The sequence below is a fragment of the Bufo gargarizans genome, chromosome 9 (genome assembly GCF_014858855.1).
Source record: "Bufo gargarizans isolate SCDJY-AF-19 chromosome 9, ASM1485885v1, whole genome shotgun sequence".
Taxonomy (NCBI): Eukaryota; Metazoa; Chordata; class Amphibia; order Anura; family Bufonidae; genus Bufo; species Bufo gargarizans.
Window position 1 is genome coordinate 143,789,847 of NC_058088.1, and position 12,120 is coordinate 143,801,966.

The 12,120-nt window shown below is 41.0% G+C and overlaps 1 protein-coding gene across 1 annotated transcript in view; it reads right to left on the bottom strand.

The window, feature by feature from the left end:
- Positions 1-1,398: 1,398 nt before the first annotated feature.
- Positions 1,399-12,120, bottom strand: part of LOC122946847 (ras-related GTP-binding protein A) — a 78,955-nt gene continuing 68,233 nt past the window's right edge. Inside the window, exon 10 of the mRNA XM_044306706.1 lies at positions 1,399-1,607. Coding sequence (XP_044162641.1) covers positions 1,510-1,607 — 98 coding nt within the window. The 3' untranslated portion in view covers positions 1,399-1,509. The remainder of the gene's footprint in view (positions 1,608-12,120) is intronic.

The window sequence follows — 12,120 nt, forward strand, 5'->3', positions numbered from 1 at the left end:
AGTCAAGTTTTAAGCACAAATATTTTATTCCGAAGCATAAAAATACACAGAATTCAAACTGATTACATCTTAAACCAACTCTAATCAATAACTAGCCAAAAATGCCAGTTTTACAATATAGGATATGGTAAAAGAATTTAGAATTGTTTATATTGTTGTATGTGTTTAGTATATGCATTCTTATCACAGCCACATCTGGTAAGGTCACAATACACTAAGGCAGGCATGCTCAACCTGCGGCCCTCCAGCTGTTGTAAAACTACAGCAGGGCATTGTGGGAGTTGTAGTTTTACAACAGCTGGAGGGCCGCAGGTTGAGCATAAGGCATGACTTCAAAGTTAACACTATCCACTCTCTGAATGTTACAAAACATTTCAGCCTAGATTGTGATCTCCTACAAGTTAACACATTGGTGTACACATATGGGAACATATCAGCAATTTCATTTTATGATCCAACTTGTGCTGAACTTACCAATGCTTACTATTTTGTTAGGTCTACCTGCCTTTCTCTACTTTGTCACACCAGTGATATATTTTTCATCATACAATTCACTGTATAGGATGTAAGTGAAATAGATGTAAACTTTAGATGGACAGTACACTAAATAAAAATGGTAAACCGTGATCAGAAGGGTCATTAGTAAATGGTGCCAGAATTAAAAGGAGTTGGCCCATCTCTCCATTACTAAAGCAAGGTGGGACTAAGCGCCAACCACCAGTGACCAGAAACAGTGGTGCGAGCCGGCACTCCGATGCTTCAGTAGCTGCCATTACAGTGCATCGGAGCTATGGAAACAGCATAGCACAGCAAGCTATGCGGTTTCTCTAACTTGGAAACAACATAGCTTGCTGTGCTATGCTGTTTCCGTAGCTCCCATGCACTGCAATGGGAGCTACTGAAACAGTGGAGAAATGTTCCGCTCCCAGGTTTCCCAGCCACCTGGTGTTCAGCGCTTAGTCACATCTCGTCTTCGTGTCGGCAACATGGGACAACCCCTTTAAAGGGAACCTGTCACTTCCAAAAAACATCACAATCCGCCAGCAGTACCTGGGAGTAGCCCGCAGGGTGTTTCTAATGATAATTTTCGTTCAGCAGTCAGCTGTCGTAAAAGCTCTGAAAACGTTCTTTTATTTCCTGCCCGTGATGCTTGAAGTCAAGGGGGCTGCGGCCTCCTTGCTTCAAGTCAAGGTAATCACGCCCCCTTCGCTGTGACTGACAGCGCTTATGCAGAGAATTCGGCAAAGCCAGCCGAACTGCCAGTTGTCAGTCACAGCGAAGGGGCAGAGAAGGGGGCGTGATTACCTTGACTTGAAGCAAGGAGGCCGCTGCCCCATTGACTTCAAGCATCACGGGCAGGAAATAAAAGAACGTTTTCAGAGCTTTCACGACATCTGACTGCTGAACGAAAATTATCATTAGAAACACACTGCGGACTACGGTACTGCTGGCGGCTTGGGATGGTTTTTGGAGGTGACAGGTTTCCTTTAATGACCTCTGACAGATGTCTCAGCGCATAAGGAGACTGTGCTTGGGACCATCCACACGCTCCAGCTTCTCAAAGTGTTTTCTTGCATTCCGTATATTTATTAAAGTTGCTGCTGAGGCTGTTGAAGATAGAATGGAACAATGTTACAATAAGGAATATCCTAAATGATGCTAACAAGAATGTTCTTATCCTCTATATCAGGCATGCTCCACCTGAGACCCTCCAGCTGTTGCAAAACTACAACTCCCATCATTCCCTGACAGCCTACAGCCATCATCCTACAGAAGGGCATTGTGGGAGTTGTAGTTTTACAACAACAGCTGGAGGGCCGCAGGTTGAGCATCCCTGCTCTATATCAAAGCACATCTGATAAAATACACGATTATTCCCCCCCCCCCCCCCAAAAATAAAAATATGTATTTGTTTTAAATATATATATATATATATATATAGACATACACACACATACACTCAGTGCCTTACAAAAGTATTCACCCTCCTTGACTTTTTTCGTATTTTGGTGCCTCACAACCTGGAATTAAATGGATTGTTTTAGGATTTAAATCATTTAATTAACACAACATGCCCACAACTTTGAATTATTTACATTTTATATTGTGAAGTAGACAATCAATAGGACACAATAAGAAAAATTCAATGTACATAACTATTAATCCCCAAAAGTCAATACTTTGTAGAGCCACCTTTTGCGGCAATCACTGCTCCAAGTCGCTTTGGATAAGTCTCTGAGCTTGCCACATCTTACCACTGGGATTTTTGCCCATTCCTCCCTGCAAAACTGCTCCAGCTCCTTCAAGTTGGATGGTTTGCGCTTGTGAACAGCAATCTTTAAGTCTGACCACAGATTTTCTATTGGATCGAGATCTGGGCTTTCACAAGGCCACTGAAGTGTTGCTTTAGCAGTGTGTTTGGGGTCATTGCCCTGGCCTCAAATCACACACAGAATGGTACAGGTTTTGCTCAAGATTATCCCTGTATTTAGCACCAACCATCTTTCCTAGTCCTGGCTGCTAAAAAAAAACATCCCCACAGCACGATGCTGCCACCACCATGTTTCACTGTGGGGATGGTGGTCTTTGGGTTATGTGGCCGAAAAGTTCAATGTTAGTCTCATCAGACCAGAGCACTTTCCTCCATACATTTTGGGAATCTCCCACATGCCTTTTTCGCAAACTCACAACGTGCCTTTTTGTTTTTAGCTGAAAGTAATGGCTTTCTTCTGGCCACTCTGCCATAAAGTCCAACTCTAGGGGGCGTACGGCTTATTGTCGTCCTATGTACAGATACTCCAGTCTCTGCTCAAGGACTCTGCAGCCCCTCCAGGGTTACCTTAGGTCTCTGTGCTGCCACTAGGAAATATGCCCTCCTTGCCAGGTCCGTGAGTTTTGGTGGGCGGCTATCTCTTGGCAGGTTTGCTGTTGTGCCATGTTCTTTCCATTTGGTTATGATATATTTGATGGTGCTCCTGGGGATCATCAAAGAATTGGATATTTTTTTTTTTATAACCTAACCCTGACTTGTACTTCTCAAGAACATTGTCCCTTACTTGTTTAGACAGTTCCTTGGTCTTCATGGCAGTTCATGTTTGGTTAGTGATGCCTCTTGCTTAGGTGTTGCCTTTCAAAAAAGGTGTGTATATGTAATGACAGATCATGTAACATAATAGCATAGTATATAAGGCATAGTAAAAAAGACATTTGTCCTTCCAGTTCAGCCTGTTATCCTTCAAGTTGATCCAGAGGAAGGCAAAAAAAAAAAATGAGGTACCAGCCAATTTTCCCCACTTAAGGGGGAAAAAATTCCTTCCCGACTCCAATCAGGCAATTAGAATAACTCCCTGGATCAATGACTCATCTCTAGTAGCGATAGCCTGTAATATTATTACGCTCCAGAAATACATCCAGGCCCCTCTTGAATTCCTTTATTGTACTCGCCATCACCACCTCCTCAGGCAGAGAGTTCCATAGTCTCACTGCTCTTACCATAAAGAATCCTCTTCTATGTTTGTGTACAAACCTTCTTTCCTCCATACGCAGAAGGTGTCCCCTTGTCACAGTAACAGTCCTGGGGATAAATAGATGATGGGAGAGATCTCTGTACTGTCCTGTGATATAGTTATACATAGTTATTAGATCTCCCCTCAGTTGTCTTTTTCTACAGTGAATAACCCTAATGTTGATAATCTTTCAGGGTACTGTAGTTGCCCCATTCCAGTTATTACTTTAGCTGCCCTCCTCTGGACCCTCTCCAGCTCTGCTATGTCTGCCTTGTTTACAGGAGCCCAGAACTGTACACAGTACTCTGTGTGTGGTCTGACTTGCAATTTGTAAAGTGGTAGGACTATGTTCTCATCACGGGCATCTATGCCCCTTTTGATGCAACCCATTATCTTATTGGCCTTGGCAGCAGCTGCCTGACACTGGTTTTTACTGCTCAGTTTGCTGTTTATTAAAATTCCTAGATCCTTTTCCATGTCAGTGTTACCAAGTGTTTTACCATTTAGTATGTACGGGTGACTTGCATTATTCCTTCCCATGTGCATAACTTTACATTTGTCAGTATTAAACCTGATCTGCCACTTCTCTGCCCAAGCCTCCAATCTATCCAGATCCATCTGTAGCTGTATATTGTCCTCTTCAGTGTTAATTACTTTACACAGTATAGCTTCATCTGCAAAAATTTATATTTTACTGTGCAAGCCTTCTACAAGGTCATTAATAAATATATTGAATAGAATGGGGCCCAATACTGACCCCTGAGGTACTTCACTAGTGACAGTGACCCAATCTGAGTGTGTACCATTAATAACCACCCTCTGTTTTCTATCACTGAGCCAGTTACTTACCCACATACAGAGGTTTTCTCCCAGTCCGAGCATTCTCATTTTATATACTAACCTTTTATGTGGTACAGTGTCAAATGCTTTGTAGAAGTCCAGATATACGACATCCATTGATTCGCCGGTGTCAAGTCTAGAACTTACCTCCTCATAGAATCTGATTAAATTAGTTTGGCATGAGCGATCCCTCATGAAGCCATGCTGATATGGCGTTATTTGCTTGTTTTCATTGAGCTCCTCCAAGAAAGCATCTCTTAGAAAACCTTCAAACAGTTTACCCACAACAGATGTTAAACTTACCGGCCTAAAATTTCCAGGGTCTGTTTTTGCACCCGTTTGAATATTGGCACATTTTCTATGCACCAATCCTGTGGAACACTCCCTGTCAGTATAGAGTCTGTAAATATCAGAAATAAGGGTCTGGCTATGACATTACTTAATTGTCTTAGGACACGGGGGTGTATGCCATCTGGTCCTGGCGAATTGTCCATTTTAATCTTTTTAAGTCACTGTTATACTTATTCCTGGGTCAGACAGGTCACTTTTAATAGGGAATTTACTTTTACATTCTGCATGTAATCTGACAGTTTATTTTCTTCAGTGAATACAGTGGAGAAAAAAAATAATCAATATCTTTGCTTTCTCCTCGTCGCTGTCTGCAACTTCTCCCTCATTGCTCTGTAGGAGGCAGACACCTTCAGATTTATACTTTTTTACCATTTATATAATTGAAAAACATTTTAGGGTTAGTTTTTCTCTCTTTGCCAATTAATCTCTCTGTCTCTAGTTTAGCAGCTTTTTTTTTTTATTTATTATTTTATTTTTTACATATTCTATTTTTTCCTTTCTTTACAGTTCTATTTATCCACATTGGTTTCTTCTTGTTCCTTAACCCTCCTATTCCTATAAGGTATGTACAGTATCTCTCACAATTAGATTTCAGGATGCTTTTAAAAATATCCCATTTTGTGGCGGTATCTTTATTTTTGAGGACTTTGTCCCAGTTAGTTAGGTCTATGGCCTCTCTTAGTTGGCTAAATTTAGCTTTTTTGAAGTTTGGTATTTTTGTTCCTTCCTATAGAAACACTTGTTTGAAGGATAATTGGAAGGTTATTACTTTATGGTCACCATTTCCCAGGTGTCCCCCGACCTGCACATCTGTTGTTCTGTCAGGTCTATTGGTTAATACTAAGTCCCAGTATGGCCGTCCCTCTAGTCGGGTTCTGAACCAGTTAGGTATGGTAATTGTCTTTGGTTATTGCCAAGAACCTGTTTCCTTTATGAGATGTACAGCTTTTAGGCTCCCAGTCTATAACTGGGTAGTTGAAGTCCCCCATAATAACCACCTCATTATGATTTGCTGCCTCGTCTATCTTGTTTAGTAGTAGATTTTCTGTGGACTCTGGTATATTAGGTGGTTTATAATAAACTCCTATTAGTAATTTATTATTATTTTTGCCTCCATCTATTTCAACCCACAGTGACTCCACATGTTCATGTCCCTCACTTATATCTTCTCGGACTGTTGGCTTTAGACCCTCCCCCTCTCTGGTTTTGACAATCCTTTCTAAACAGACTGTAACCTTGTACATTGACTGCCCAGTCATATAGTGATCATCCAGCCTTGTCTCAGTTATACCCACTATGTCATAGTCCTCCTCACACATCACTAATTCCAGTTCCTCAGTTTTATTAGTCAGACTTCTGGGATTAGTATACATACAATTAAGAGGTTTATGTATATTTTTTACCCTAAACCTTTCCCTTTTTACTGTTCTAGTTCCTCCTTCCATTCCTCCCCCAGTCCCACTACCTTGCCCCCCATCTCTATCTGCACTATCTTCCCATCCTATAACGTAATTACCCTCCCCCAGTCCCTAGTTTAAACACTCCTCCAACTTTCTAGCCATCTTCTCCCCCAACACAGCTGCACCTTCACCATTGAGGTGCAGCCCATCCCTACGATAGAGCCTATAGCCGAGAGAGAAGTTGGCCCAGTTCTCCAGAAACCCAAACATCTCCTTCTTACGCCAGTTCTTGAGACACTTGTTAACCTCCCTAATGTCCCACTGCCTTTCTTGTGTGGCTTGTCGTACAGGCAGCATTTTGGAAAACACTACCTTAGCTTTTGACCTAAGTCTCTAAAATCATTTTTAAGGACTCTCCACCTTCCTCTAACTCGGTCATTGGTTCCGATATAGACCATGACCATTGGATCTTCTCCACCCCCTCCCAGTAATCTGTCAACCCAATCCACGTTGTATCAAACTCTAGCACCAGGAAGACACACTGTTCGGCGATCATGGTCTTTGTGACAGATTGCCCTTTCTGTACCCCTAATAATGGAGTCTCCCACTACCAGCACCTGTCTGGCCTGCCCTACTCTCCTGATTACTGGAGCTGACTGACTGGCAGAGGAATTGTTCGGCTGCAGCAGTGCTGTCCCTGAACCGTCATCCCCCTCATCTGCCAGCCGTGCAAACTTGTTGGGGTGTGACAGATCAGGGCTAGTCTCCCTGGCACTCTTCTCTCTACCCCGCTTTATCACTGTTACCCAGCTAGCTACCTCACTTTCCTCACCCCCCCCCCCCATCTACCCCATAGAGTGCTTGCTCAGTGAACAGCAAACTCTTTTCCAAATTGTCAATGCCTCTTAGTGTTGAAACTCGCCTGTTTAGATACTCAATTTGTGATTCCAAACGGGTAATTTGCTCACATTTTGAACAATTATATGCACCCTCAAACGGCTGTTCCAGGACTGCATACATCAGACAAGGTGTGCACTGGACTGCGCCATCAATTATGAAACACCTACTAGATGAGGATTATGCAAGAAAGAGAAAAATACAATATAGTGCAGTAATAAGAAACTGATTTACTGCAGCCCCTCACTGAAATCCTTGAATCTGAAGTCACATTTCTACAAACACACACTTAAATCAAAACACGCGATGTGCAAACTCACGTTATATTCCAGATGATATAAATGGAGCGCTCAAAACCAGCCTGTTTGGCTTCCCCTGGATTCAAATGTGACACTCAGATTGCACATAGGTGGACATCATTTCACTAATTATGTGACTTCTGAAGGTAATTGGATGCACCAGAGCTTTTTATGGGCTTCCTAACAAAGGGGGTGAATACATACGCTCATGCCAATTTTCAGTTTTCTATCTCTAAACAATAGTTTTATTTATATATTTTTCTCATTTCACTTCACCAACTTAGACTATTGTGCTCTGATCCATCACATAAAATTCAAATGAATAAAACATTGAATTTAAGGCTGTAATGTAACAAAATACGAAAAAAGTAAAGGGGGTGAATACTTTTGCAAGGCATTGCGCATATATATATATATATATATATATATATATATATATATATATAGATATATATTTTTATTTATTTTTTCATTGCAACAGTGTTTATAGACTGGAGTATGGTAAACCCTCAAATGCAAAAACAATTATTGCAAATCCCCCCCAAAAAGGCAAAGCATCGTAAAACAGTTTTCAGAGACTTTACTACTGATGACCGATTCTCTAGAGGTCATCAGTATCTAATCGTGGGGATAGAACACCAGGGACCCCCGCCGATCAGCTGTTTAAGAAGACACCAGCGCTCGCCGTTGCGCCGCGGACTTCTCTCTGCTGACAGCTCAGCTTAATTGACTTCAATTGGGCTGAGCTGCACCTAGGCCATGTGACTGATGAACATGACATCACATGGCCTAGACTAAGCTTTGCGAAGGCCGCAGTGATACTGCGAGCGCTAATGCATTCTCAAACAGGAGATCGGCATGGGTTCCAGGGGTTGTACCCCCATGATCAGATATTGATGACTTATGCAGCCTCTGAAAACCACTAACATTTATAAAGCAGTACCAGTAGAAAGTACAGTACAACACACTGTAAAAGCAGCATAAACAAAAACGAATGCAGTTTCTCTCATATGGCAGCTATACATTATCTTTTTTCAACTCATTTAACACTGGCCTATTTTGGGTCTTTAGGACAAAGCAACATTTCTCGTTGTCACATTCCAAGGGCTGCATATTTTTTATTCTTACACTGAATTTTTAGTGGCACCATTTTTGGGGTACATATATTGTGAGTAACTTTTATTTATTCTTTTCTTCTGTAGGGAATAAAAAAAAAAACGGAATTCTGGCATTGTCTTTTGCATTATTAATTTAGGTTACATATACATTTTTGATAACCTATTATTCTATTTTTTGGGATGAAGGTTGAAAACAGCAATCCTCTTTTTTTTATATTTTTTATATGGCTTTCACCATGTAGAATAATTACATGTTAATTTTATTCTGCGAGTCGATATGTATGGAGATACAAAACCTACACTAGCAAAAATGAAAAAAAACACCTGTGATTGAGACGAGATTGACAACGTTTAAACTGCCAATGGTGCTTGGTCAAGCTGGTGCACCAATTATTTTGGGTTCTGCAGCAGGGTATATGTTGAGACACATTAATACTAGGTTGTGATACAAGCTGCGCCACTTTGGCATGGTAAAGATCATACAGATGCTGCTCCTGCAGTATGTCATTCCAAGCTCTTTCAACTTTGACCCGAAGTTCAGCCGAAGAGGTTGTTGGTTGCTGTGCATGAGAGATCCATCGCCACATCCAGTCCGTTATTCTGGATTGGGGAAGAGATCTGGTGATTGAGCTTGCCAGGGCAGCTGCTGTATATCCTGAAGAGCATGTTGTGCAGCACAATCTTGACAGGACCAGAACAAAAGATTACATACTGTATACACAGTCGAGTGACATTATCATGACCACTTCCGACTGTCGGCAGCATGTAGCTCATGAAGGAAGTCACGTGTCGTGAGCTGGCTTGGTGGGTATATAAGCTGTGTGATAAGCTGTCTGCTCACATATCCCTCGTTGAAGTCATGGGTAAAAAGAGCATCTTATCAGAGTTGCAAAAAGGGAGGAGGATTATTGGTTTTCAGGCCAAGGGTCACAGTATTTCTTAAAGGGAACCTGTCATCACCTTTATGCTGCCCATACTAACAGCACTATAATAGTAGAGACAGGTGAGTTAAAAGTAAGTGGTTACCGAGAACTAACATCACAATCACTACAGACTGGGCCTGGAAAAGAGTCATAGCCATCTGAGAAGAGTCCTGGCTATTCATGAATTCCTGCTCTCCTGCCCATCTGCAGATGACTGACCGTCTTCTACCTAGTTTTATCCCTTTCTCTCTAGGAGAGAACTGACAATCATCAGCAGATGGGTGAGAGTGCAGGAGATTAGGAATAACTATGACTCTTCTCAAGTAGATTTGACTCTTTTCCAGGCCTGTGCTGCAATGCTTATGATGCCGGTTCTCGGCAACTGCTTACTTTTAGATCATGAGGGACAAACTGCTGAAATCAGCATTTCTGTCACTAGTTTATGCTGCCCTCAGTGAGGTCAACATAAATGACAGGTTCCCTTTAAACTGTGCAGTATGTTAACTGTTTGCATGCTGCTATTGTGAAACTGCATTGAGCAGACAAATGGCAACATTGTGAATAAGCGATGTGGAAATTGCGGAACAACATGTTAAATTGAAGTGAGGGGTGAACATCTGCTATGAAGGTACACAAGGGTGGACCGACACACTACAGTTGAGCAGCTCACTGCCAAAATGAACCAGGGGGCTACAAGACATGTGTCTAACACAACCGTTCAGCGAACCCTACTACATACGGAGCTCTGAAGCAAAAACAAAGTTGCATCGGCATAAAACTTTTTCGTGGCACTATCCGAATTGAACCTTCACTAAATAGTAAAGGGTTGCCTTCTCTGATGAACCACATTTTCTGCTTCATCAAATTAAGCCAAGTACAAATACTACCCTGGCTCCCCAATTCCCCAGACTTGAACCCAAATTAACATTTGTGAGGCCACAATGATCATTGTGTAAACTCTATAGATCCTCCCCACGCACCCTCTAGCAGCTGTGGGATGCACTGCAGTCAGCATGGTTCAAGATAGCTAACACAACATACTAAGACCTTGTTCAGTCACTTCCAGCCATCTAGCTGCTGTCCAGCAGATATCTGGTGGTCACAATAATGGGACTTGACTGTGTGTATATTGCAACAGAGCTAAGCTCACAGCATAGATACGGTAATAGAACCAAAATTAATACATAGATATGATACTAGAACCAAAATACTAGAAAGATACGGTAACAGAACTAAGCACACTGTATAGATATGGTAACAGAACCAAGATTGCTACATAGATACCATACTAGAAACAAAACAAATAAGTAGATACGGTAACAGAACCAAGATTGCTAGAAAGATACGGTACCACAACCAAACCTACTACACAGACATATATATTGATCTAACCATGGTAACAGAAATAAGCTCACAGCATAGATATGGTAATAGAACCAAGATTACTACATAGATATGATACCAGAACCAAGATTATTATATAGACGGTATATACAGTAACAGAACTAAGCACACTGTATAGATATGGTTAACTACAAAGAGACAGTACCAGAACCAAAACTACTACACAGACATATACATACAGTAATATAACTATGGTAACAGAACTAAGTTCACTGCATAAATCCGTTAACCATACCACACCATATATTGCTCAAATATTAACTTCCAAGTTCCCCTTATAGTGTCAAGAGTCCTTATAGTGCCCCCCATGCTGCCCAGTAGAAAAGTGAGGAAAAAAAAGAAAAAGAAAAAGATATCCCACCACTATCAGTAAAGTGGCAACGATTCCCAGCTTCTCAAGAGCTTGCATTGACGTCAACCTGCCAGCTTCGTCATTGTGCCGCCTAGCACTATAAGGACTCCTGGTACCCGTCATGTGGAACATGGTGTTTGAGTTACAGGCAGTGTGTTATAGAGCAGGAGGAACTGAGCAGATTGATATGTAGTTTTATGTGAAAAGATTCAGTAAAACTTGTATTTTATACATTTTAATTCCTGTTCATTCTGGGCTTTAAAGCAAAAGAGGTGGTTCTATCAGTGATGTATAGCTGTCTCAGCATGCACAGACATGGAAGGAAGATTGTCAATCACTGGGAAGCAGGGAAATTCCAAATTAGGTGGAAATGGGAAAAAAATGCTATTCCTCACCGTTTTACGGGTTTTGTCCCTATGGCGTTCCCTTTGTAGCAAAACTGACCTGTGCCCTTCATTCTCTAGCTCAGTACCATTACAACAATACCACATATGTATAGGATTTTTTATGTCTAAAAAGTGTAAAAATAAAACGTAGAAAAAAAAATTATATATTTTTTTTTTATACATCACCATATTTTGACCTCTAAAACTTTTACAGTTACATCTACTGAGCTGTGTGCTCATTTTCTGTGGGAAGATCTGTAGTTTTTATCGATACCATTTAGCAGTGTGCATGACTTTTTGATCACATTTTATTACTAGAGAAGTGATGAAAAAAAAAATTGAGAATCAGCTATTTTGACCCTTTTTCCGTTAAGCCATTTGCCTTATTTAATAATTGATAGAGATTTTTTGCAGGCTAATTATTTTTTATTTGATAGAGATTTTTTGCAGGCTCACCTATTGGTACCACTATGGAGCACATACCAATTTTTTTTTTAAAGGGGTTGTTTCACGTCAGCAAGTGGCATTTATTAGAGAAAGTTAATACAAGCCTAGGGCTGCAGCTAACGATTATTTGAATAATCGTTTAGTTGTCGATAATTTAATCGATTAATCTGGAAAATTTGAAACACCAAAAAGAAAAA